This window comes from Diospyros lotus, chromosome 12 (assembly GCF_014633365.1).
Source record: "Diospyros lotus cultivar Yz01 chromosome 12, ASM1463336v1, whole genome shotgun sequence".
NCBI lineage: Eukaryota > Viridiplantae > Streptophyta > Magnoliopsida > Ericales > Ebenaceae > Diospyros > Diospyros lotus.
The window spans coordinates 29,672,419-29,698,571 of NC_068349.1; the positions used below are offsets into that span (position 1 = coordinate 29,672,419).

Consider the following 26,153-nt stretch of genomic DNA (forward strand, 5'->3'; position numbering starts at 1 on the left):
CTTTGATACTAATTTCAATACGGCATTCAAATCTTTAGTGCCTAACTTAAGTATCGAAGTGTTTGCATAGGGATTGTCCTATGTCCTCCAATTGTTCACTTTCTTGCATAATTCAATTGGGTTAACAATGACATTTATGATGTTTTACAGTTGTGATCTTCTCTATAGATAAATAAATAAACACTCATTTTAAAAAAAAGTACATCTTTGATACTAATTTCAATACGACATTCAAATCTTTAGTGCCTAACTTAAGTATCGAAGTGTTTGCATAGGGATTGTCCTACGCCCTCTAATTGTTCACTTTCTTGCATAATTCAATTGGGTTAACAATGACATTTATGATGTTTAACACTTGTGATTAGTTTTGATGATGAAAAATAACATTTGGTTTTGATCCCTGAGTCAAGTTTTTGGTTTTCAACATATATCAATTTCAATATTAAGTATTATTTTGTTCAAATGAAAATCAAATTAATTTCATTCCTATACATATGGAGATTTACAAAATCAAGTATTAAGATTTAAAAGAATTTCCTAAACTATTTTTCAAAATTAGTCTTGAAATCGTTGGTCAAAATAAAATTAAAATTGTTCTAAGGCAAAGACCAACTAGAACATATTTTTGAAAATATTTTCATTTTGAAAAACTATCTCCCGGTATTTCGATAACTAATATCCATTAGTATTAAAATGATTTTTAATGAATTTTTCAAGAAATAAAAAGTATGTATTTTGGAGGTGGTAAAATCACAAAATTCTAAGTTTGTACTAAAACCAAAATTCTACTTTCTTATTGTTATGGATTTTAATTTTTTAGATATTTTTATTAAATTCAAATGGGGGTAAAGAAAATAAGAACCGTTTGTTCTAATGTAAAATATAAATGTAAATATGTTTTAATGTATACATTATATGAATTGTATCATCAAGCAAATCTAGTATTTATTCTAAATCTGTCGATCGTTTGTTCCTACCTATCGACTAGCTATATGGACCTGTCGACTGTTTCTAATCATGCTGTTAACCTGTTACTCGACATGTTTTCAGTTGTTTGCTGTCGACTGCCTCTGCATCACAACCTGTTGACCGGTATTATTAACTATTGATCGGTTTGTCGTAGACATCATGTAATGGCTAGTTCATCTACTTTCCCAAAGTGATTTTTTCATTACCAATGGCAATATTCGTGAATAGGATATCAATGCACTATAAATAGAGATCAAAATGATGAGTCAAGATAACCAATATGATTGATTTCAAGCTTTCAAGTGTTCATTCTTTCAAGAGCTTAATTGTTTCATTTGTGCTTTATTTTTCTTTCTAAAGACTTTGATTATAATTTGTATTATTTTGTTCAAATATTGTATTTATATTGAGAGATCTTGTAACTAAGAGTGTCTACTCTTAGATCATCTCCTTTTGTATTGTTTTTGGTTTTCCTATCTTGTTGTGCTAGATGACTTACTTATTAAAGCAAAGGGTTAGAATACCTAGCTTGGTGTTAGAGGATTTGCTTGTCTAACCAAGATGTTGTAAATTCCTAACTTGTTGCCAGATAGTCTATCCAAAGAGATAAGAGATTTTTAGTAGATTGGTTAAAAAATCCTTAGTAAGGAGCTAATGTAGTGGATTATGCTTGGTTTAAGCCGAACCACTATATATCGTTATGTCTCTTTTTTACTTGTATTATTTCTTTCATTTATTATTTTAAGCATTTCAATAATCTTTATTTGCTCTAAAATCTCGTTTTTCATCAAAAGGATTTTCAAGTTCAATTAAAATTTTAAAACAACCTAATTGTCATTGCTATACAAACCTAATAATTTATGGTTAATAAAAATATTATTATATTGAAACGATAACATTTCAAAATAAAAGAACTATTTAAGTGTTTTCTTAGAAAACCCAAGGTTTTTGAAGCTTTTTTTGGATTTGATAATGAAGGTTCTCTAATTGTAAAACTAAATTTTATTTTTTTATTTTATATTTTAAGAGGAGGGAGAGAAAAAGGAAAGGGATGGAGGAAAGAAAAAGTGCAGGTCGTTCTTATAATTTTGCAAATTAGAGAGAATTTCTGTAATTATGTTGAATTTTAAAATGATTAGTGTAATAATTTACTAAAAACTGAAAAGTATGTAACAATGTCCTATGCAAGTTCGAAACGCAGCAACCTTGGGGGAGAGAGAGAGAGAGAGAGAGAGAGAGAGGGAGAAATTGGGGGACTAGCTTTATCGAGACAAAGTGAGAGATGTCGCTGGTGGACTACGCTTCTTCAGAGGAAGACGAAGCTGGGGTTAGAGAAGAAGATAGAGAAGAAGGAAAGAGGGAAAGCTCCCAACTCCCACAAAATGAATCACTACTTCCAAGACTTGATCAACAGCCTCCGTGGAACCAGTAATTCTAGTTTGGCCAAGGCTATCTTTCTATCAAATCCTTTCACCCTTGATAAAAGCTCCAAACTAGGTTTTTCTTACCCGTATTTCAGAACCCCCGCCCCCAATTAATCCTGTTTGTTTGGCAAGAAAATCTTAAACGAAATCATGAATTTGGCCGCCGCTTCGCCGAGCCGGGACAAAATTTCTGGCATACTTGGATGCGTTTAGTCTTAACGATATATAGAGATTTAATACTTCAAATCCTACTCGTGCATTTTATGTTGGAGCCTATTGCTTGAGGAATTTTAACTACTGTTTCATTTCTATTTATTTAATTAATCCAAAATCCATATATTTGTAGGCTAGTTGATGTTCAAATTTCGATTCTTACCTGATAAGCAAATGATTTTATGCTTGCTAGTAAAGAGCCAAGTTTGCCATAGCCTCAACATTTATGCCCTATAGTGTTTTGAGCCCAGGACTGGTGTAACAGGCAATGCATGTGATAGTTTCTTTATCTCAAGTAATAATGGTAACTAATTTTGGGAGTGAACAACTACTAGAAATTTTAGGAGGTTGTAACCATTCGTGATTGGAACTTGGAGTTGTAAATGCACCGTATGCATGATAGTCGTGAGAATAAAATTGAGATGATATGATAACCCTTTATCGCAATTAAAGTAGATATGCTAATATTAGATGTTAAGAATTATTATTTTAGTATGCTGGATACCGAGGGATATGACAGGGCTTCAATTTTGGAGATACACTATATCTGGTTCTTGACTTTCTATTGTAGTATAGATGTCCATAATATGTCAAAAAGGATTCCTAAACTCAATGGTTGCATGTTTATTGGTGTATGGATACCAGTGTGCCCACTTTTGAGGTTGCTGGACTTATCATTGCAGAAACTCAGGCAAACTGTCTTTAAGATTGAACTACATCAAAAAAGTTTCCTGGGGTTACAGACTAGCAACTTATTCCAATAGTTTCTTTCCCAAAGCTAGAATATTCTCTTGAACACTTTTGAGTAGCGAACATTTCCTATAATTGTTTAAATTGTAAGAAGAGAAGCCAAGATGTCTGAAAACAAATGTTGTTTCATGCATGATAGGACAACACTAGAAGGTTTATAATGCTGAGGTGCCTAATGGAAAGATATACTGATAAACAAAAGGATGTATCTTTGCTATTCATAGATTTAGAAAAAACTAATGACAAAGTCTAAAGCAATCTTTTGAAGGGTCTTAGAAGAAATATGTCTGAATTGCATGGATGAAGTCATTAAAGATGTGTATTATGGAGAAAAAAACACATGTTAGAGCATGTAGTGGAGATATTGTGGCTTTTCCAATTACAATTGGATTATGTCAAGAATCTGCATTAACACCTTATCCCTTTTGTCCTTGTAATGGATGAACATAATATAATGACTCATGAATCAAGTCAAGAAGTTAGTAGAAATCCCCTTATTTAATTTTTGGAACCTTGATAACCTTGCAAATCCTTCATCTTCCCCTGTTTAAGTTCGTTATTTACTCTCTGTCACTATCTCAAACTTTAGTTTGAAGCAAAAGTGCTCCAAAATTTTCATCTCTTAGCTTATGTACTCCTTTCTAAGAAGGTTCCATGAATTCCTAGCCTTGGATCAAAATGATCCAAGGGTGATTGTGTTGCCACCTCATTTAATGATTTTTTTCATTTTTATTTTGTGTTTTCCTCTCATTTATACACATGTATGTATGTATATGCCCTTGGGAGAATGAATCCTCACCCTTGATCTCAATGCCAGGGGTTGAGATTAAATCTTACCCATTTGATTACTTTCCAGTCATCTAAGTTTTTCCTTCACTCATGCATTTATGCAATGAGAACCAATCTTGCTAGGGTTTTCAAGGGTGACTGCCAATAGGGGGTATTTCTATCATTTAGCATCTATTATATCACCTTTTTGTAGCCTTCTATTTTTCTCTTTAATGCTTACACCTTAAATATAAAACTTTAGCCAAATTGGTGGAAGTTTTCCTTCATGAATGTCTCCATATGACAGCCAATTACATCCCATGGAAACTTTTTGAGAAAGCTAAATTGGATAAGAAGTCAAAAAGTAGATTTACCCAAAAAGGGGAAAACTACTTTTGTACTTTCTAGTAACTTTTCCAAAGCCAGCCCTTTTAGTAACTTTCTGTATTGGTTTATGGATGAAATTACTCTCAAAATGTTTATTCCAATATATTTGGGTAGACAAACACTAGGTTCTACCATTTTTCTTAGGATAGCGTTCCTAGTCTGTGCTAAGGTGCTTATTTTTTGGCTGTTCTGATATTTCAAACCAAGTATACCACTAGCTCTGATTTTGCAAGAGGAATTCACATTTCAAATTTGCTGACATTTGGAGATCGTTTGCCCCTGGGTCAAATGGTTGACTTTTATCCATGATTTAGGTCCCTTTTCATCTGCAAGTCCTTTTTGAGTCCTCGGATTTTGAATTGAGAATTGTTCAACTTTACTGACCTGATTTGAAACTTCCCAGTTTGGCTGTCTTGGTAGCTGCTTTTTATAGTAACCCAAAATCTGATGTTTTTGGTAACTTTGACAGGCTTCAATATTCCATTGCTGTTAGGATTTGCATTAGTTAAGTCTTCAAGTCTCGGTAGAGGGCTTTGTATGTAGTAAGAATAATTTTGTAAGTTTATATTTTGTGTTTTTTAAATGTAACGGAAATAACTTGTTGTAAGTTATTTCCGGTAGTCCTTTTATTCTTTTATATTTACATCTAAGTCCTTGTTTTGTAACCGCTTCTATCTCTTATAAATAAAGGCGGATAAGCTCTGGGGTAAGGGAATTTCAGCATTTGTTCATTCTGTTTTCTTGCACGGATTCCAAAGAGAATAGAGGGAGAGCGAAGGGCTCGGTCCTTGTATTCTCGGAAGGGAAGGCTATTGTTCATAGCCAAGAGTGTGCGAGAGGGAGTGCTGTATTCTTGATTGCTTTCTAGTGGATTCTGTCAATGGCTTCGACAATCTGGATGTAGGGCATTTTCATACCTGAATCAGGATAAGATTCTTGTCTCTGTTACTTATCTGTTATTGCTTTGGTTTATTCTATATTTTGTTATTCTATTTTTGTTCCTATCGGGTGAGGGTTAGCTGTGAGAAAGTGATGGTTCTTGTGTGAATAATCGGTCCTAGATTCAACAATTGCAATTCAAACATCACATAAGTAAGTCATTAAGGTGGCTTCAATTAGTGAGCAATTTTAATGACTTCAAAACACAATTTAGTTATCAGATACCTCTAATACCGATGAGTATAGAGGATTGAGGCTTCACATAGTTGGTGTGACCGCAAATTCATTTGTGATCCTTTCCCTAATTTATTTGTCTGGAAATAGATAGGGGTTTGATTTTTGGAAAGATCTTATTCTAATGATGTGATTTAGAACCTTCAGTTTAGTTGTGACCTCTCTGATTGGTTTTTTTTTTGGGGTGGGGTGGGGTGGGTGGGTGAGGGGGAGGGTGAGACCTAAGATTTCTCAAATAAAAAAAATGAAAATTCATATGGAGATCTATGACTCACTGAAAGTGGCCTTTCTATGGAGTGCTTCTCTTGGGTTTATTCTTACCCCTTGATAACTTAAGGAAATGAGGTAGATTATGTTTGCTTTGTGTTTCATGTGCAAAAGGAGTGGAGAGATAATGGATTATCTTATTTTTATTGTATTATAATGCAATGTTTTCCATTTTAGATTCCATTTTAGTACTCAGTTAGTGATGACAATCTTGGATTAAGTCTGTCCCTTTCTTCGAGCCATGGGAGCTCAAGTTAGATTTCGCTAGATTTGACAATTAGCTTTCATTCACATGACACGTGTTTATGGAGGGAACTCAATTTTATGAGCTTTGAGGTTATTGAGCATTTTTTGATAGTTTTGATGGGAACTATATCCGTTGTTTCTAATTTTTGTTTTTGTGAGGTGGGGGGTGGGGGGTAAGACATGAATCTTGTGTTAGTTTTTGGTCATGTCTTGGATAATTTATATTTGCCTGTAGATGGATAGGCTTTTTGTTTGCTCTTGGTTCTATAGGTACTTGATTTTTGTTGCACGGGGTTTGTTAGATTTATATTTATGTCATGACTTATGTCATGACTTACTTAGTATTAGTATAAATAAGTGTACAATGTATTTGTTTGTTGAGGAATTTATTTCTTCAAATTAGGGTTTGGCTTTCTCAAGTTCTCTAATTTAACATGGTATTAGAGCCACCACTCAAACTCTAGTTGCAGTCGCGACCTCCTTGTTGCCTCAACGTTGCTACTAGTCTCCTCCACCAGCTCCAACGTGCGTCTCCATCAGCTTTGGCATGCGTCCCCTTCCCGCTGTAGCAACCTCCAGCTCCTCACTATATTGTCTGTCGCCGTCGTAGCGGTCACCAGATCTCACTACCTTTTCCAGATCTGCCGCCCCACGACCATCCGTCGCCATTGCCTTCTCTAGATCTATCGCTCTGCAGCCGTCCATCGCCACTGCCTTATCCAGATTTGCCATCGCCGCAGCCATGCTCACTGCTTCCTTTGCGCGCCACCCAGATCCAGCTAGATTTGACTAGATTTGCCTAGATCTGGTTGCCGTTGCTGCTTGCAGCTTCCTCCGTGCGTAGCCCAAATTCGGCTAGATTCGACCAGATCTTGTCGTCAATCTTCAGATCCACCCAAATCTAACCGTTGACCTTCAGGTCTGCAACCTTTAGATCTGCCTAGATCTTGCTATCGCCATCTCTCGCCGGTTTTCAGATTTGCCTAGATTCGATCGTCACTAACCTTTAGATTTGTCTAGATATGGTTGCTGACCTTCAGATCTAAACAAATCTAGCCGCTGCACCTCTCTCTCGCCTAGATTTGCTCCCATCACCACCGTTGTTTCCTAGCTTCGGTCATCACTACCTCCAGATTCGGCCGCACCTCTCTACTACACTCAGATCCGGCCATGCTAGCTCCTACCCAGATTTGCGTTTATGACTTCTGTCGCTGCTACTTGCTTTCGCAGCTCCCCTCTTGCCTCCCCCTAACATCATCTTGTTGATCTATCGTTTCAGATCTCATCGGATTTGCCTCTTCATTCTTTCATTGGTCTCTTGTTGGATCTGTCTCTCTGGGCTTTCGCCGAATCTGCTTCATCTATCTCTCGCCTGATCTACCTCCTCGGCTATTGTTCCTCCAGCCATCATTTCTCAGATTCAGTCGTCATTTCATCAGATCTAGCCGTCAATCCCTCAGACCTAGTCAGATCTAGTTGTCAAACCTTAGATCTAGCTATCGTTCTTCAGAGCCGGCTGCCCTTCGCTTAGATCTGACCATCGTTCTTCAGATTCGACCGCTCTTGTCTAGATCCACGTCGTTCCCATCCAGATCTCGCGGCTGTTTATCAGATCTCGTGGTTGGTTTCTCAAGTCTCGTCTCCTTCCAGCGTTGCTCTTAGATCGACGTACCTTTAGATCTTGCACTTGTTTCTCCTTCCAGCATGTCTCTCAGATCTTGCGGCCTCTTCTTCGAATCTTGTGCATCGTACAGATCTTGCGTCGTTGCTACATCACCGATCTGCCATCATTGCCGCTGTCGCTAAGATCTGCCTCCACTCATCGCCTTTGTAGCCTCCAATCGTCGGTTGCCTCTGTTACTCGTTTGCGGCCAACCCAAAGCGGTCGTCATCTACAACAATATCTTCACACGCCTTCGGATAAATTATATTTGTAACAAGCTTGGAACATATATATATATATATATATGTTTCACCTTGAGGGGGAGTGTTAGATTTATATTTATGTCATGGTTATGTCATGATTCATTTAGTTTTAGTATAAATAAGTGTATAATGTATTTGTTTGTTGAGGAATTTATTTCCTCCAACTAGGGTTTGGGTCTCTCAAGTTCTCTAATTCAACAGGGTTGATCTTCTTTAAGCAATTTCTTTTTCTCATATACGTTGCCATAATTATTAAAAAGGGCACTAATGGTGTTCGCCTTTTTGTTTATGAACTGTTGGTGAACTGAACCTTAGTTGTGTTATGATCTTTTTTAACACCTCTAAAACTTAATGATGGAAAAAAAATTAAGGGCTCTGACAGTTTGAAATGTGAAAATAAAACATGCTAGTGCTCTGTTGAATTAGATTCTATATCTGAAATAATGACAAGCCTTAATGCTTTCTTTTTTTTCCCCTCACTTATAGGAGATCTGAGTCGTCCTCAATTGAGTGCCCTGTGAGTTCTCATTCAGCAGAGTCCTCTGTTGTGAAGCTTCCTGATGCCTCCCTCCTTTTAGATTCTACTCCTTTGTCATCTCATGTGGTGAGTGGTTATGATCATTCCTCTCGAGTTGCAGCTGCAATAGCTGAATGTGCATCACGCAAAAGAGAAGGAATTGCATTGGCTTCTGCTTTACCACGGAGTAAAGTTCCAAGGGGTAAGTTGCCACATTCAAGAAATGTTCCAGATACAGTAGGTGATCTGCTAGTTCCTCCTCAGCTAAGTGGAAGGTGAGCTCTGATCTGTTATGCTTAAATGTAATTTTCGTTTTTCTATTTGTCTAGATATATTTATATATTATTTATATACTGTTTATTTATTATGCATATGAATGTATTATATATGCTACTACAAATCAGCAAGTTAAACAACTGGAAGTTTCCCTCTTCCTTATCCCGTTTTAAGGTGGAAATGAAAAGGATAGAAAATGGGATGACAGCAAGTGGCAATTATTTATTTTCCCTTGTCTCACTCTTCATTTCTTCTCTTATTCTTGACTTTTTCTTATGCACTTGAAATTATGCAAGAAAAAGACAAAATTCCCTTATTTTTCATTTAAAACCAAGAAAGGATATTTTTGTTTCCTCTCTAAATCACTCTCTCTTTTGCCCATTTCCTTTCACAAGTTCAAACATGGATGTATTGACCTGGTGTTACGGTCCTGAGTTTGTAGTAGAGTTATAGGGTGTACTTGAACTTTGAGGAAAGGAGTAGTCGAAAGATTGTGTTTATGTGTTTTCCTACCCTTAACGACCTATTTTTCTCTTTTAATTTAACTGCAATCAAGAGCTTGCTGGAGAGAACTCTTCAATCTCTAAGTTCTAAGGAACTCAACCTTGAAGGCATTTCTGCTTAATACTTTAATTAACTCCCTTTATTTTTAAGTGCAATTGAATTTAAAAACCAAAACTAAATAACCACCTATTTAAAACTGCTTCTATGGTTATGGCTGCACTTGGAGATTACATAGAAAAGTGAAACTGACAAAAAGAAATGGAACTAACTAAAAAAACTGAAACTAAACTGCTTGCTGTTTCTTGTGCCCATATGTGTAACATTGAAAACACCTGCCCACTAAATGGAACCACCTTGACCAAGCCCATAACATCACTCTCCCGCTTGTCCAGGCGTTGTCCTCAAGCACAAAAGCAGGATAATGGCAGTAATAGTAGGGACATCCTCCCAAGAAGCATCAGCTGGATACAAACCATCCCAATGAATATGAACTTCTCTTGACCCCATCTAACACGAGAATACAATACAACTTGGGGAGTTGGATGTAACTCACCTTGGTGGACAAGAGGTGAACTAGGCTCCGTGTTATCTTCTTGGCCATGATTTTTTTTTTTTCTTAAACACAAAACATGAAAAATAGTATAGATTTTAGAATCAATGGGCAGTTCTAATTCTTAAGCAACGGTACAAACCTTTTGCAGAATTGTGAAAGGACCATAGAACCGAGAGAGAGCCCGTGATTGTGCTGGTCTGTAACTCCATTAGAACGTCTTCTACATCTTCCTCTGATGGTTTCTCATCAATCCCTTCCAACTAGAAGAGCTTTGTACATTGGTGACCAAAGTGTATAACTCATCACAATTATAACAAAGGCCCTTTGTCTGTCATTTTTCCATCTCTAACCTTGATAACAATTTAAAAATTGTGGTCACATAGAACTACTCCCAACTTGAATACAATGCCTCCCCCCCTTAATTCAAACAGATGAGCGAGACTCATTGCACTAGTTAAATCATTAGGTTAATTTCAACACTAATTAAATCATTAGGGTTTTGCAATTCAATCTCTATGATAATGTACTCCTAAAGCCCACTCACAAAAATATGCACTTCTTCCTCTTGGTTCAGTGAACTTGCATGTGTCGATAATTGTTGAAGTTTTTGCTGGTACTCCACCGCCCCTCCTGTAGAAGCTTGGAAAGTTCCCTAACATGTGTCAAGCCTCGAGGAAGAGGCTTGGATTTAACTAGTTGAAAAGTGTCGGCAGATATGGTTTCCAATATTATAGATTATGATTGATTGATTGATTTATAAGGAATGTAGATTATGTATCTTGTAGATTTAGATTGATTGTTTCTATTAATTGCTGTATCCTAAAGTTATGTAGGTTTCCTAATTTAGTTTTTAGAATCTTCTTTCAATGTTTTAGGCAACTTCCTAATTCTAGTAGGAAGCTGGTGTATAAATCAAATCAGCCTCTTTTGAGGTGATTGAGACGATAAGGAAGAATTTTATTATCCCTCTTTCGTGACATGGTGTCAGAGCCATAGAAGCGCTAATCCGGCTTCGATCATAGCCTGTTCTTCCAATCTTCCTTTGTCAGATCATCCCTCTTTCTTCTCCTTCTCATCATCATGTCTGTTACGCATGATCCTATACCTGAATTTGGAGATTCCAGCCATGCGACTGATCAGTCCCATCTATTGAAACTCAGTTTGCTGGGACTCATGGCAATGGTATAGGGGGAAAATTACAAAACCTTCAGGTAACTTACTGGTTGAATGGTAAAAGCTACTTAAAATGGTTCCAGCTAATCCACACCTTTCTTAAAGGGAAAGGGAAACTCAGCCACTTGTTGGGAACAGGTCCTAAGGACACGGATCTAGCATTTGGAGCATGGGATGAAGAAGACTCCTTGGTGATGTCTCGGCTCTAGAATTCAATGGTTCCAGAAATCAGCGACACGGTTATGTTCTTGACTACGGCTAAGGTTATTTGGGATGCAATAAATCTCACCTACTCTAAAGTCTGCGATGCAGCGCAAATCTATGAAATAAGAGCAAAGGCAGCAGCAACCAAACAGGGAACAAGGACCATCACCGAGTATGCTAACCTGCTACAAACACTATGGCAAGAACTTGACCACTACTAGTGCTTGAAGATGAAGTGTAGTGAGGATGCAGCCTTACACAAACGATTTGTGGAGAAAGAGAGGATCTATGATTTTCTAGCCAGCCTCAACCTCGAATTTGATGTGGTAAGAGTACAAATCATCGGTAAGGAGGATTTGCCTTCCTTAAATGAAGTTATATCTTTGATTAGAGCAGAAGAAGGAAGAAGGGGTGTCATGCTAGAAACCGCTTCTGGAGAAGGTTCTGCCTTAATCTCCTTGAAGGCTAATAATCCTGGTAGAGGGCTTAGAGAGGAAAAGAAATCAGTAGATAAGGACTCTTTGTGGTGTACTTTCTGCAAAAAACCTAGGCATACCATAGATAAGTGCTGGAAGCTACATGGGAAACCACCTAAGGGAGGACCGATGAGAAGTTCAATGTAGGGACAGGGGTACATGGCCAATTCCCAGTCATTTGAACCAGGAGATTCAGAACAAGGAGAGGTCCAGGAGCTAAAAAAATCAGAAATTGACCGGATGAGAAGTTTCTTGGGATCCCTTGACAAGAAGACTGACAAGGGCACCTGTTCTCTTGCTATCACAGGTAATACTTCTTCTTCTTATTCCCTATAAGCTTCAGAAATTATGCACCAGAATTCTTGGGTCTTAGATTCTGGTGCCTCGGATCACATGACTCCTCTTCCTCATTTATTTATCTCTTATTACCCATGTCCTAGTTTTAGAAAAATCACAATGGCAGATGGTTCTCTCACCACTGTTGCAGGCCAAGGGAATATTTTCCTTAATGAAAATCTTACTTTAAAAAATGTTCTTCATGTCCTTAAGCTGTTCACCAACCTAATATCTATCCAAAAACTCATTGAGGATACTAACTGTCATGTCTTGTTTCATTCAAATATCTATGAGATTCAGGAGTAGGGCATGAAGAGGATGATTGGACTTGCTAGGGCTAGAGAAGGACTCTACTATCTTGAGGAACCTGATGGGTAGGACAAACAAGGATTTTTCTCTCGGGTGTCATGCCTGGTTTAGTCCAATTCAGATTAGTTTTGGTTACACCATTATAGGCTTGGTCATCCTTCTTTTAATACCCTTAAGTTGATGTTTCCTGATTTAGCTAGAAATCTAGAAATAAAAAATTTTCACTGTGCTGTGTGTGAGTTTGCAAAACATAAAAGAGTGTCTTTTCCCTTGTCAAATAAAAAATCTGATTCTCCCTTCTCTCTAATCCATAGTGATATTTGGGGTCCATTAAATGTTCCTAACATTTCTGGGGCAAGATGGTTTGTCATATTTGTTGATGATTGTACTAGGGTTGTTTGGCTTTATTTGCTGAAAATGAAATCTGAAGTTAGCCAAAATTTCCCAACATTCTATAACATGATTCAAAACCAATTTGGTGTAGGGATAAAGAGATTTCAATCTTACAATGCTGAAGACTTTTTTAATCAATCCCTCTCATTGTTTTTTGAGAAAAAAGGTATTATACATGAATCCTCTTGTCCCTATATTCCCCAACAGAATGGGGTGGCAGAGAGGAAAAATTGACACCTATTAACTGTGGTTAGAGCTCTTCTTTTTCATCACCGTGTCCCTAAATCCTATTGGGGGGAAGCAGCACTTATTGCCACTACTCTCATTAATAGGCTTCCTTCAAAAAGCCTAGCATTTCGTAGTCCAATTCAACTCCTGATTGATTATTTTTCAGATTTTCACACAACTAGTCATTGGCAACTCAAGATATTCAGGTGCACAGCCTATGTCCATATACTTGCTATCAATAGAGGAAAGTTGGACCCTCGTGCCCTAAAATGTGTGTTCACAGGGTATTCTCCAACCCAGAAAGGGTATCGTTGCTATCATCCCCCTACCAGAAAGTTTTTTGTGTCTGCTGATGTGACATTTGCTGAGAATGAGCCTTACTTTAAAAATTTTATTGCTCAAGAACAACATTTTAATCTGTCCACTGAGGAGTATCCTTTCATTCTCTCAAACCAGGACGTGTTATCATCTCTTCAACCACCTACTGATCTGCAAGAATCTCTAAGATTGACATTAGGAGAAAAGTCCCCAAATACTCCTAGACCACTGTAGGTATACTCAAGGAGGCAGAGGCCGGAACCTAGTCCTATGCAAGCCTCAACATCCACTTCTGACTCTACTCCACTTATAGATGAGAAAGGCATTGAGAAATTAGTCTCTTTTTTGGAATCCTCTCCAGGTAATTCTATCTCTAACTCCTCATCTGTTTCTGTATTTTGATAAAGTTGACCCTATTTCCACAACTGATACATCTCACAGTGATCTTGATTGGCCTATTGCTCTTCGAAAAGGGACAAGAACCTGCACTAAACATCCCCTACATCTCTTCCTCTCATATTCTAAACTCTCCTCAGCCCATAAAACCTTTCTTAGCAATCTTCATACCATTCCCATTCCAAAAACTTTTTCTGAAGCCATAAGGGATAAGCATTGGAAGGATACCATGGAAGTTGAGATGGCTGCCCTTGACAAAAATCAGACGTGGGATTTAGTCCCATTGCCTAAGGGGAAGCATCCGGTGGGGTGTAAATGGGTTTATATTGTGAAATACAAATTTGATGGGACCTTAGACCGATACAAGGCAAGATTGGTGGTCAAGGGATATACACAGGTGTATGGAGTGGATTACTTAGACACCTTTGCTCTAGTAGCTAAGCTCAACACAGTTAGAGTGATTCTCTCATTGGCAGCTGACCTAGATTGGTCTTTACATCAATTTGATGTAAAGAATGCATTTTTGCATGGAACACTTGAGGAGGAAGTCTACATGGACGTACTATCACGGTATTCTGCCACTACAAAAGACCCTGTTGTTTGTCGCCTCAAGAAAGCCCTTTATGGCTTAAAACAGTCACCCTGGGTGTGGTTTGGAAAGTTTACCGGTGTGATGCTTCGTATGAGGTACCATCAAAGTCAGGGAGATCACACTTTTTTTTTCACCACTCGACCACAGGGGGAGTCACAGTTCTGCTCGTTTACATGGATGACATAGTAGTCACCAGTAACAATGAAGAGGGCATACAACAGCTATTGGAATGTTTGGTAAAAGAGTTTGAAATTAAAGATTTGGGGAGGTTGAAATATTTTTTGAGGATAGAGGTGGCTCATTCCAAAGAAGGTATTTTTATCTTTCAACAAAAATATGTAGTGGATCTCCTTAGAGAAACAGGGCTTCTCAGTTGCAAAGCAGTGGAAAACCCCATTGATCCCAACCATAAGCTAAGTGAGGCATTAGAGGATGATTTGGTGTTACGACCCTAGGGTTTGGCTAGGATTTAGGAAGTAAATTGGTAAGAATTAGAAAAAGAAAGAGCAGAAAAGGAGGGAAGGAGAGAAGAGAACATAAAGAATGGTGGGAGAAGAGAGAAAACTGAGGGAAAGCTTGGAGAATTGAGAGAGAGAAAATGGAATTCAATTGTTATTCAAATCATGCCTTTCTCTAACTATGCCAGCCTCTTTATAGGCTTACAATTGAAGGAAATAACAGAAAATACAACCCACCAACTACTATAACAGCCTTGCTAACTGTTTATACAAGAGTTAGTTATTCTTGCCTAGCCTCTAGACTTCTACAATTAGGTCTACAACTTATATACCATGGATTTCCCCCCAATTACAATCATATCCTCAGGGTCATGACAATCCCCACCCCTTCAAACAATTATTGTCCCCAAGAATTGACAGCTGTTAACTTGCTCTTCATCCAATACCGGTCTTAACAATCTGATTTCTTCTTCGCCTTTTCTTGTGCTTATCTCGTATTTTTTTTTTGCCTTTTAATGTCTTTTTCTCCAATGTCACGTATCCCAAACCAGATGGCAATAACCTCATCTTCCACAATATCAACACTCCCGAACCAAATGGCTGCAACCTGTTCTTCCTTCATCATCTGAATCTGGTCCACACCAGGTGAAATGACAGCAATATTGTCATACAGCTTGAGATCAAAATACATCAAAACGGCAAGGTTAGTTTCTTCGGCTGCAATTTCCTTGACCTGTGACTCCTCAACAGTAATAGTACTATTACTTGCTGCAACACCAAATCCAACCTTTGAAGCTCCTTCCTCATCTTCAGTAGGGACCTCCTCAAGTGGAGAGACTTTTACTTGCTGATTGTTGGAGTACACCACAGGCTCACTTTCAGCAGATTTTTCCTCAAGTGGAACCTCAATCTCTTCTTCAGCAATTGCCTTTCCTTTCTTGTCATTCTGAATTGGCTGATCCAATTTAGGTTTTTCCTCATTCTTTGCAGCTACCATTCCCATTTTTAGGACCTCATCAGCCTCATACTTCTCATCAGCTGCATGAACTCCATCTTCCTCTTCCACTGCTACTTCATCATCTTCTTGCACTACTTGATTATCAGCCTTGGAAGTTCCTTTGATCTGTTGGCTGCTCTTGGGATAACCTTTAGGCAGCAGCCCATGCTTTTGGTATATGGCTTCCAGCGCCAACTCTTGCAGCCTAGCCTTCTCGGCTGCTTGCTATACTGTGGTCGGAAACATCATTCTCACCAGAGGCCTCAGCGTATCATTAAGGCCATTAATGAATCTTGATAAAAAATAAGACTCGGTCAAAGTTGGATGGAAATTAAGCACAAGTGCTTTCAATTTCTCAAACTTGACCAGGTATTCCATAACCGAGCCCTCTTGTTTCAGCTTGTTAAGCTCCTCTTTATAGCTCTCATCTCCGATCTGATTGAAGGAAGTAGAGTATTCCCTAGAAAAGCATTCTATTGGAATACTAACCTGAAATTTATGTGAAAATATAATCAAAAAGTCGTCCAATTGTCTACTGAGGTCCTTGATTCCTTCCCTTGTCGCAGCACATAGTCCTTCAACCATCTCCTATGTTCAATTCCTTGAAAATTCACTACTATAATAACCACTTGCTCAACTTCTAAGGATCTCTTCGGAAATTTATTCCGATACTAAAATTCAGCAACCCAAGCCAATGCAATTGCTGCTTCCAATTCAGCAACCTTAATCCGCTTCAGACATTACCCTAGCAGTAGCCTAGATCTGAATCATCTTCTTAGCTGCTGCTGAATAGCCGCTAAATCAATTTTCGAAATCTGATCGAGTTTGTTCGGCCTTCAAGTCAGCCTAGATCTAAATCATCTTCTTAGCTGCTGCTGTTCTCTTCTCTCCTTAACTTCAATTCCGTAATTGAAGATCGAATTTGGGTGGCCTTCAAGTTCGTCTACTCACAGCTTCCAACTTCACCAGAATTTCCGTCGCTAGAACCTCACGAAGCAGCCACGATCCGCTATGTCCTGATTTGCTTAACTCACTAGCAGCAGTTGAGATCTGAATTTCTGCTCCTGACCGCACCTGCCTTCTCCACCCAATCATCGTCCAATGTCTTCGGAATCCCCGGAATTTGCTGCTCCTTGAATCGCCTGACTAAATTACTGTCGAAATTGGCCTTCCCATTCCACTGAATCAGCTTCGCCCTTCCACATTGAGCAAGACTTACCGAAATTTCGCGGCCGGACGTCCTCCTCTTGCTTTGCCTTCCAAGATCGATCGATAGTTGCTTGCTCGCTTGGTTACAATCGGCCCTTGGATCGTTCGGAATTGGATCGAAAATGTTGGCCGATCTGATTCGTTGAAGCTCCTCGAGAGTTCGACTGTATCGCTGGAAATTCACAGCTAAGGATTGATCGACCTTCTTCTCCTTTAGTTCCGAGCCAACACTCACCTCCTTGTGCGTCGGAATCAAATTCCGAGATTCAACTGGAAGTCGGAATTGCCTAGCCAAGTCGCCTTCAACCCGAACTAGAATTACAACCAATAGTCGATCAGAATTCACTAGCGAATCTCGGTTTCGATCAATCCTTGTTTCCTTCCTACTTAGATCTGAAATGCGGACAAAATCGTTGCTCGAACTCGCCTGAACTACCAGTTTCTGTAGTCGCCTCTGCCTCGTCTTCGCGTCTAGATTGATTGAAATCACAACCAAGGAATGACGGCTCTGATACCAAATGTTACGACCCTAGGGTTTGGCTAGGATTTAGGAAGTAAATTGGTAAGAATTAGAGAAAGAAAGAGCAGAAAAGGAGGGAAAGAGAGAAGAGAACATAAAGAATGGTAGGAGAAGAGAGAAAACCGAGGGAAAGCTTGGAGAATTGAGAGAGGGAAAATGGAATTCAATTGTTATTCAAATCATGCCTTTCTCTAACTATGCTAGCCTTTTTATAGGTTTACAATTGAAGGAAATAACAGAAAATACAACCAACCAACTACTATAACAGCCTTGCTAACTGTTTATACAAGAGTTAGTTATTCTTGCCTAGCCTCTAGACTTCTACAATTAGGTCTACAACTTATATACCATGGATTTCCCCCCAATTACAATCATATTCTCAGGGTCATGACAATTGGTTGATAAAGAGGCCTACCAAAGGCTAGGTGGGCGATTGATATACTTGGCTCATATTCGGCTAGACATAGCATATGCTGTGGGAGTTGTCTGCCAATTCATGCATACCCTAAGGGAATCTCATCTTAAAGCTGTTTATAGAATCCTACACTATTTGAATGACACACTTGGGAAGGGCATTCTATTTAAAAATGGTGAAGCTATGTTACTAGTGAAATAGTACCAGAAAGATTAAAGAAAATGAGGAGCACAAGATGAGAGAGAGAGAAAGAAAATCAACTCTCAATATTAACCAGCGAATCAAGTAATACAAAATCATAAGTAAAATAACAACAAGCTGAATATTTATATTCAGCAAGGAACTAAGCTAACAAGTGCCAACACAAATAACCGCAACACTTAAAGTAACAAAACATAAGCTGTACAGTAAGCAAACAACAAACAGAAATACATCCTCTAATATTCCCCCTCAATTGAAACTACTCCTTGACTGCTGAGTCGGAAGAAGACCCTGGGAATACTGTCTTCGAAATACGAGAGAATCGTAGATGCAACTGATCCCTTAACAGCTGAAAACGACTTTTTGCTAAGCCTTTAGTAAACACATCCGTAACCTGATAGTGAGTAGGAACATAACAAATGTCAACTTCCCTTTTCTCAACTTTCTCCCGCACAAAATGAAGATCAACCTCCAAATGCTTAGTGCGAGCATGAAAAACAGAATTCTCAGCAATGCTTTTGGCTGCAAGATTGTCACTCCAAAGAATAGGAACCTGAGCAGTGGAATAGCCAAGCTTAGAAAATAAGGATTTTAACCACATAACCTTAGTGATTCCCAGAGCAATGGCTCTGTATTCAGCCTCTCCCATGGACCGAGCGACAACCGATTGCTTCTGAGAGCTCCAAATAATCAAATTACTGCCAAGAAACACACAAATCCCGCTAGTAGAACGACGAGTAACTCTACAGCCAGCATGATTGGCATTCGTGTACATCGTGAGAGAAAGATTAGGTGAGGAGGAAGAAAAAAATAATCCCAAACCAAGAGAACTTTTAAGATATCGAAGCAGCCTCTTACATGCAAGCCAATGCTGCTGTTTGGGAGCAGAGAGAAACTGACTGAGTCTATTGACAATGAAAGCAATATCTGGACGAGTATAGGTAAGATATTGCAAGGATCCAATGATAGTGCGATAAAGAGAAGGATTAGAAAAAGATTCGCCCTCAGCAGTTAGAGATTCAGCTGTGTTTACCAGTGTCTCACAAGGCTTGCAATCCAACATAGCTGCCTTCTTTAAGAGATCAATGTATATTTGGTTTGAGTGAGATAATGTCCAGTAGGATTACGATGAGCCTCAAAACCAAGAAAATAGCTAACAGAGCCAAGAGTTTTGAGAGTAAAATGAGTATTCAAATCCTGAATACAAGCGGTTAGAGTTGTGGGATCAGAACCAGTTATCAATATATCATCAACATAGATCAAAACAAACAGCACAAACTTAGCAGTCCTCTTAATAAACGAGGAAGCATCAGAAATAGCCCGATTGAAACCCCAAGACTGTAAAGCACATCTCAACTTGGTATACCTGGCCCGTGGAGCTTGTTTTAAGCCATAAAGAGATTTCTTTAACTTGCAAACATGAGTAGGAAACCGAGAATTCACAAACCCTTCAGGTTGAGACATGAAAACATCTTCATTCAAATCACCATTTAAGAAAGCATTGTTAACATCAACCTGTTGGATATCCCACCCAAACGCAACAGCTAAAGAAAACAAGACTCGGATGGTGGGAGCTTTGACAACATGACTGAAAGTCTCAGAAAAATCAATACCAGGGTTTTGATGAAATCCCTTGGCAACCAAACGGGCTTTGTAATGAAGCACTGTCCCATCTGCCTTAAACTTTACCGAAAAACCCACTTACAACCAATAACATTCATGTCTTTAGAAAAGGGAAATAAACCCAAGTGTCATTACGTTGCAATGTAGAATACTCTTCTTGCATAGCCTGGACCCATTGTGAATCTAAGAAGGCCTCACGAACAGTGGTAGGTGCCAATGAGCTCACTAAGGCATGAGGAGATGTGGAAAGAAGTTTATCCTTGGATCTGGTGAGCATAGGATGAACAGAAGGTTTAGGAATATGAGAAGATGGAACAGAAGAATGAGAGATATGAGAGGTAGGTGGAGGTAACAATGATGGAGCTAAGTGAGACGGCGATTGCTCCAAAACAGGAGATGAGGAAGTTCTAGGAGAAGAAGAAGAAGCAACAGAAGGTAAAGAAGGAGTCGGAGGTTGTGCTACTGCAGAGGAAGAAAAAGTAGGAAATGACTGAAAGAACAGAGTAGAAGGATGATTAGAAGTGGTAGAAGTACCAGAAGACGACAAAGATGCAAATTGAAACGAACTAGGATAAGGAAACTCATCTGGATTAAAAAGAACATGGCGAGAAACATATATACGACCAGAAGAGTCTAAACACTTATAGCTAGCATGCCCATGACTATACCTAAGAAAGATACATTTGGTGGAATGAAAACTGAACTTATGTTTGGTATAAGGATGAAGATAGGGAAAACATGCACAGCCAAAGGGTTGAAGATGCAAATATGAGGGTGATTTACGAGATAGCATCTCAATTGGTGTGCGAAACCGAAGAGGAGTAGAAGGAAGTAAATTGATAAGATAAACTGCTGTTTGAAAAGCCTCGACCCAAAATTTAAGAGGCATAGCAGCATGACGTGAGTCCCATTTCAGCAATATGACGGTGTTTTCTTTCAGCTACACTATTCTGCTGAGAGGTATAAGGACAAGTAAACCGAGGTTGAATGCCATGCAATTGTAGATAAGGTAGAAAGGCTTTAAACTCTCCTCCATTATCTGTTTGTAAAGCTTTGACCTTAGCATTATACTGAAGTTCAACGAGTTTATGAAATGTGGTAAAAACAGACAAAGCATCAGATTTTAGCTTGAGAGGATAGAGCCAAGTATAGCGAGTGTAGGCATCAACAAATATAATGTAGTAATGATAGCGTTCCGTAGACAAAGTGGGAGAAGGTCCCCATAGATCAGAATAAACCAGTTCAGGTGGTCTAACTGCTGTGATTTCACAATTAGAAAAAGGAAGCTGATGAAGTTTACCAATTTTGCGAGAGTCACAAAAGGAAAGAGATGACAAGGAAAAGGGAACATGAATTTTATTCAACACCAATCGCAATACATTTAGTGAAGGATGCCCAAGTCTGGCATGCCATTGTTTGCACAAATTGCTCATTTGAGCAACATTTACATTGATAGTAGAAGAATCTAACGGTTTACAATGGTTAAAAGAAAGACTATCACACGAAGAAGAAGATGTACTGCATACAAAAGACTTAGGACGAACAGAATGAGCTGAAAGTCTGGAATCAGCAGGAACAAAAGCTGAATTCAGTTGATATAAACCATCCTTAAGCTCCCCTCTGAGTAGCACTTGTCCGGTATTCTTGACCTTAATTACACAAGAATGAGAATCAATTTCAGCAATAAGATCATGATCCTTAGTTAATTTAGAGACATTGATGAGATTTTTCTGCATGTTAGGAACATGCAAAATATTTGGTAAGGTAATGGAAGAAAAAGGCGGAAATTGAGAATATAACTGACGAAGGCCAACATTAGAAATTACTAATTTCTTACCATTGCCAACAGACACTTTATCACCACCATTGTAAGGAGTGTGCAACGAGAGATTTTGAAGATTAGTGGTGATGTGATTTGTTGCTCCAAAATCAACAAACCAGGACTGATCTGAAGCAAATGGTTGATGTTCTAAAGGCTGCTGAGGAAAATGAGTATAGTGGGCACTCTGAACCGAACCAACATCATTCGAGTAGACCTCATTAGAGTCACTTAGGGAGGCTAGATAAGCTCTAGAGTCGAACTGTTGATTCGCTGGTGAAGTACCAAAACTATTCTGACTTGGAAAAGATCTAGACGACCTCTGAAAATTCTTGTCAAAGTGATGATAACATCGATCAACTAGATGACTTGGTTTACCACACAATTGACAATAAAAGCGTCTACCAGATTGACGGCCACGACCGTGGCCTCCTCGTGTACCAAAACCACCTCCTCTTTGATTGTGACCACCTCTCATATGCTGCTGAAAGTTATTACCTCCACCTTTCTGATTATAATCAGTCAAATTGACTTGCATAAAGGATGTACCAGAGTCAAAATTAATAGTCGACAGTGGTAGGTTTTTAGAAGCTAACCTTTGTTCATGCATCAATAACAAATACTGAACTTTATCCAGATCAACGTCATTCATCTGATACGTCACCAGGCTAACTACAATCTCATAGTCATGATCTAAGCCATTGAGAATTGCAAGAAACAATTCTTTGTTATCTAAAGGTTCACCTATAGCAGCTAATGAATGGCTGATAGTCTTAATCTTGAGAATATAGTCGTTAATCGACAAGTCATCCTTCTTAATTAGCCGTAACTGCTGCTTGAGTTGAAACGACCTAGCAATGGTTTGCCTTGAATACAAATTCTCAAGTGTAGACCATACCTCAGCCGATGACTCGCAGTGGATTACCTGCGTGAGAACGTCTTTATCTATCGTTGAGAACAACCAGCCAAGGAGGAGCTGATCTGATCGTAACCACGTCATGTATTCTGGATTCAACATCGTTCCTCCAACATCCTAGCTGTTAGGATCAGCAACATACTTTGACGGTGGGGAAACTGTATTCAAGAATGAAAACAAATCGAAGGCGCGAATTGTGGTTAAACTTTGCGCCTTCCAAAAAATATAGTTTCTAGAGTCCAATTTGATTGGAATGAATTGAAACGCTTTCGCAATTGCACCAAATCAAATTGCGAAGAAAGAGAAAGAACAGACGTTGAACGAGGTGGTGAAGAGGAGGAAGCACTTTGAGTAGACAAAGGATCCATGACTTACGTCTTTGGCTTTGATACCATAAAAAGATTAAAGAAAATGAAGAGCACAAGATGAGAGAGAGAAAGAAAGAAAATCAACTCTCAATATTAACTAGTGAATCAAGTAATACAAAATCATAAGTAAAATAACAAGAAGCTGAATATTTATATTCAGCAAGGAACTAAGCTAACAAGCGTCGACACAAATAATCGCAACACTTAAAGCAACAAAACATAAGCTGTACAGTAAGCAAACAACAAACACAAATACATTCTCTAATAACTAGAAGCATACACAGATGCTGATTATGCAGGATCCGTGGTGGATAGAAGATCAACGTCTGGCTATTGTACCTTCTTGGAGGGTAAATTGGTCACATGGAGGAGCAAGAAACAGAATGTGATTGCTCGGTCAAGTACTGAAGCCGAGTTTCGATCCATGGCCCTAGGTATGTGTGAGCTATTATGGTTAAAAATATTATTGGAGGATCTTAAGGTTGGGTGGACAAAAGCTATGAGACTCTATTGTGATCATAAATCAACCATTAGTATCGCATATAATCTAGTTCAACATGATAGAACAAAGCATGTTGAAATGGATAGACATTTTATAAAAGGGAAATTGGATAGTGGGATGATTTGTACGCCCTATATCTCCTTGGGAGATCAGCTTGCAGATATGCTAACCAAAGGCCTTCCAGCAGCCATGTTTAAGAAGATGACAAGCAAGATTGGGAAGACGGATATCCACTCCCAATCTTGAGGGGGAGTGTCAGCAGATATGGTTTCCAATATTATAGATTATGATTGATTGATTTATTTATAAGGAATGTAGATTGTGTATCTTGTAGATTTAGATTGATTGTTTCTATTAATTGTTGTATCCTAAAGTTATGTAGGTTTCCTAATTTAGTTTTTAGAATCTTTCTTTAAATGTTTTAGGCAACTTCCTAATTCTAATAGGAAGCTGGTGTATAAATCAAATCAGCCTCTTTTGAGGTGATTGAGACGATTAGGAAGAATTTTATTATCCTTCTTTCGTGATAAAAAGAGAAAGAGAGAGAGATCGGAGAGAGAATTTTGGAGGGAAAGTGAGAAAAGAGATTGGAGAGAAAAGTAGAGGGAAAGAATTCAATTCTCATTCCAAATTCATTCCCATCCTCCCACTAAACAGCCTTATATAGGCAGTTCCTCGTGGTTTACATGCACCCGAGGATGTTATGATAAAGCTACTAACAAAATCAATTAACTCCCTCCCATTCTACAACTAAAATTTAAAATGATATTGAAATTTACAATGCAGCCCCTGGGGTCGTGACATTCCCCCCCCCCCCCCCCCCCCCCCCTCAATTACATTCTTGTCCCCAAGAATCCTTCACAATAGGCCGGCCACTCATGGGAATCTTGTCAGCAACTCGAGTAGGTACTCCCATGTAGTATGGTTTGGTTGTAATTCTGACCGTTGGACTAGAACTTGTGTTAGGGGTGCTGCTTCCTAATATAATACGCTCTTGTGTAAGATGGCTCGTAGCATTAAGGTCTCTTCAAGCTCATCCTCTATTGTCGGTAGTTGTTGGCTGCTGGTGGCCCCTGGTTCAAGGGATTTCTTGAGAATTGACACGTGAAACACTGGGTGCATGTTGATTCCTTCAGGTAACCTTAGCTTGTAGGCTACCTTTCCCATTCTAGCTTCAATGATAGAGGGCCCAAAGTACTTGGGACTGAGCTTTGATGCCGGAGTAGAAGTGAATGTTTTCTGCAAGGACCTTCTAACTTCAAGGAACACCTTATCCCCGATCTCAAAAGTCCTGTCACTCCTCTTCCTGTCGGCTACTTGTTTCATCCGGTTTTGAGCACCAACCAATTCTTTCTTCAGAATAGAGAGCATATCCTTCATTTGTTGTAAATATTGCTCCATGCCTGCTAAGCTAGAGGAAGTGCTAGCTATAGCCGACAGTATAGGGGGTTTGTATCTAAATACCGCCTCGAAAGGACTTCTCTTGATGGTGTCAAGCTCGGGATCTGTTGAAGGGCTTCCTTCCGTAATTCCGGAAGAAATGGTTTAGGCGGGAAGAATTTAGAAGGAAAATATAGAGAGAGAAGGAGGGGGCGAGAGAAACGTGAATGAGAATGAGAGGGAAAGGAATCTGTGGAATAATCCTCACATGGCTTCCCCATCCTCAGCTTATCTTCATTTATAAGAGAGCTACACAGCTAGGCGTAGCAGTTAGGAACTGCCCATGCGCGCGCCTTTGAATTACAGATATCAGCTATAGGGTTATTACAATACTGCCATTACCCTTCTAATTACATTGTTACCCTTGGTCTATGACAATTCCCGTCCCTTAAAATATTTCTTGTCCCCAAGAAATTACAGTTGACTTGTAAGTCTAGGAAAACACTGCAAAAGGTCAGGGAGATATTCCCATGATGTGTTATCCGGGTGGAGATTGGACCATTGCACTAGAACTTGCGTCAGGGGAGCCTGATTCTGGTAAATTACGCGTCTGTCCAGAATTGCCACTGGTTCGGCAGCGGTCTCGCTGGCTTCCAATGGAGTGGGCAGTGTAGTGCTGGAACTGTCAGCTGGGCCAATTGATCTTTTCAGTAGGGAGACGTGAAACACTGGATGAAGGCCCACTCCCTCAGGTAATTGGAGGCGATAGGCAACCGGTCCTACCTTTGCGACGATCTTAAAAGGCCCATAGAATTTAGGACTGAGCTTAGAGATTGGTCCTTTGTGAAAAAGGTGTTGTTGAACCGTTTCACCTTTAAGTAGACCTCAGTTCCTTCCTCAAACTGTCTCTCTGTGCGATGCTTATCTGCCAATTGCTTCATCCGCTGACTGGCGAGGACTAATTCTTGCTTAATGGCTAGTAGGGCGTCTTGTCTGTCCTGTAGGTACTGATCTGCTGATGTTTCTTGAGGGGAATAGTGCATTATAGCTGGGATGATGGGTGGCAGGTACCCAAACAGAGCTTCGAAAGGAGTTCTCTTGTGTGCGGTATGGTAGTTGGTGTTATACCACCATTGGGCCAGAGCTACCCAATGACTCCAGCTTTTGGGTTTGGACACACACAAGCATCTAAGGTAAGTTTCGAGGCATTGGTTGACCCTTTTAGTCTGCCCGTCAGTTTTTGGATGGTAGGCCGAAGAGAGATGCAGCTTAGTGCCTAGTCCTTGGAATAGGGACTTCCAAAACTGGCTGGTAAATACTTTATCACGATTAGAAATTATTGCCTTA

General features: G+C 39.1%; 1 protein-coding gene across 1 annotated transcript in view; it reads left to right on the plus strand.

Moving 5' to 3' along the window:
* The first annotated feature begins 2,159 nt into the window (after positions 1 to 2,159).
* LOC127786795 (uncharacterized) overlaps positions 2,160 to 26,153 on the plus strand; it is a 44,045-nt gene continuing 20,051 nt past the window's right edge. The window contains exons 1-2 of the mRNA XM_052314457.1: positions 2,160 to 2,397; positions 8,610 to 8,915. Of these exons, the coding sequence (XP_052170417.1) occupies positions 2,252 to 2,397; positions 8,610 to 8,915 (452 nt within the window). The 5' untranslated portion in view covers positions 2,160 to 2,251. The remainder of the gene's footprint in view (positions 2,398 to 8,609; positions 8,916 to 26,153) is intronic.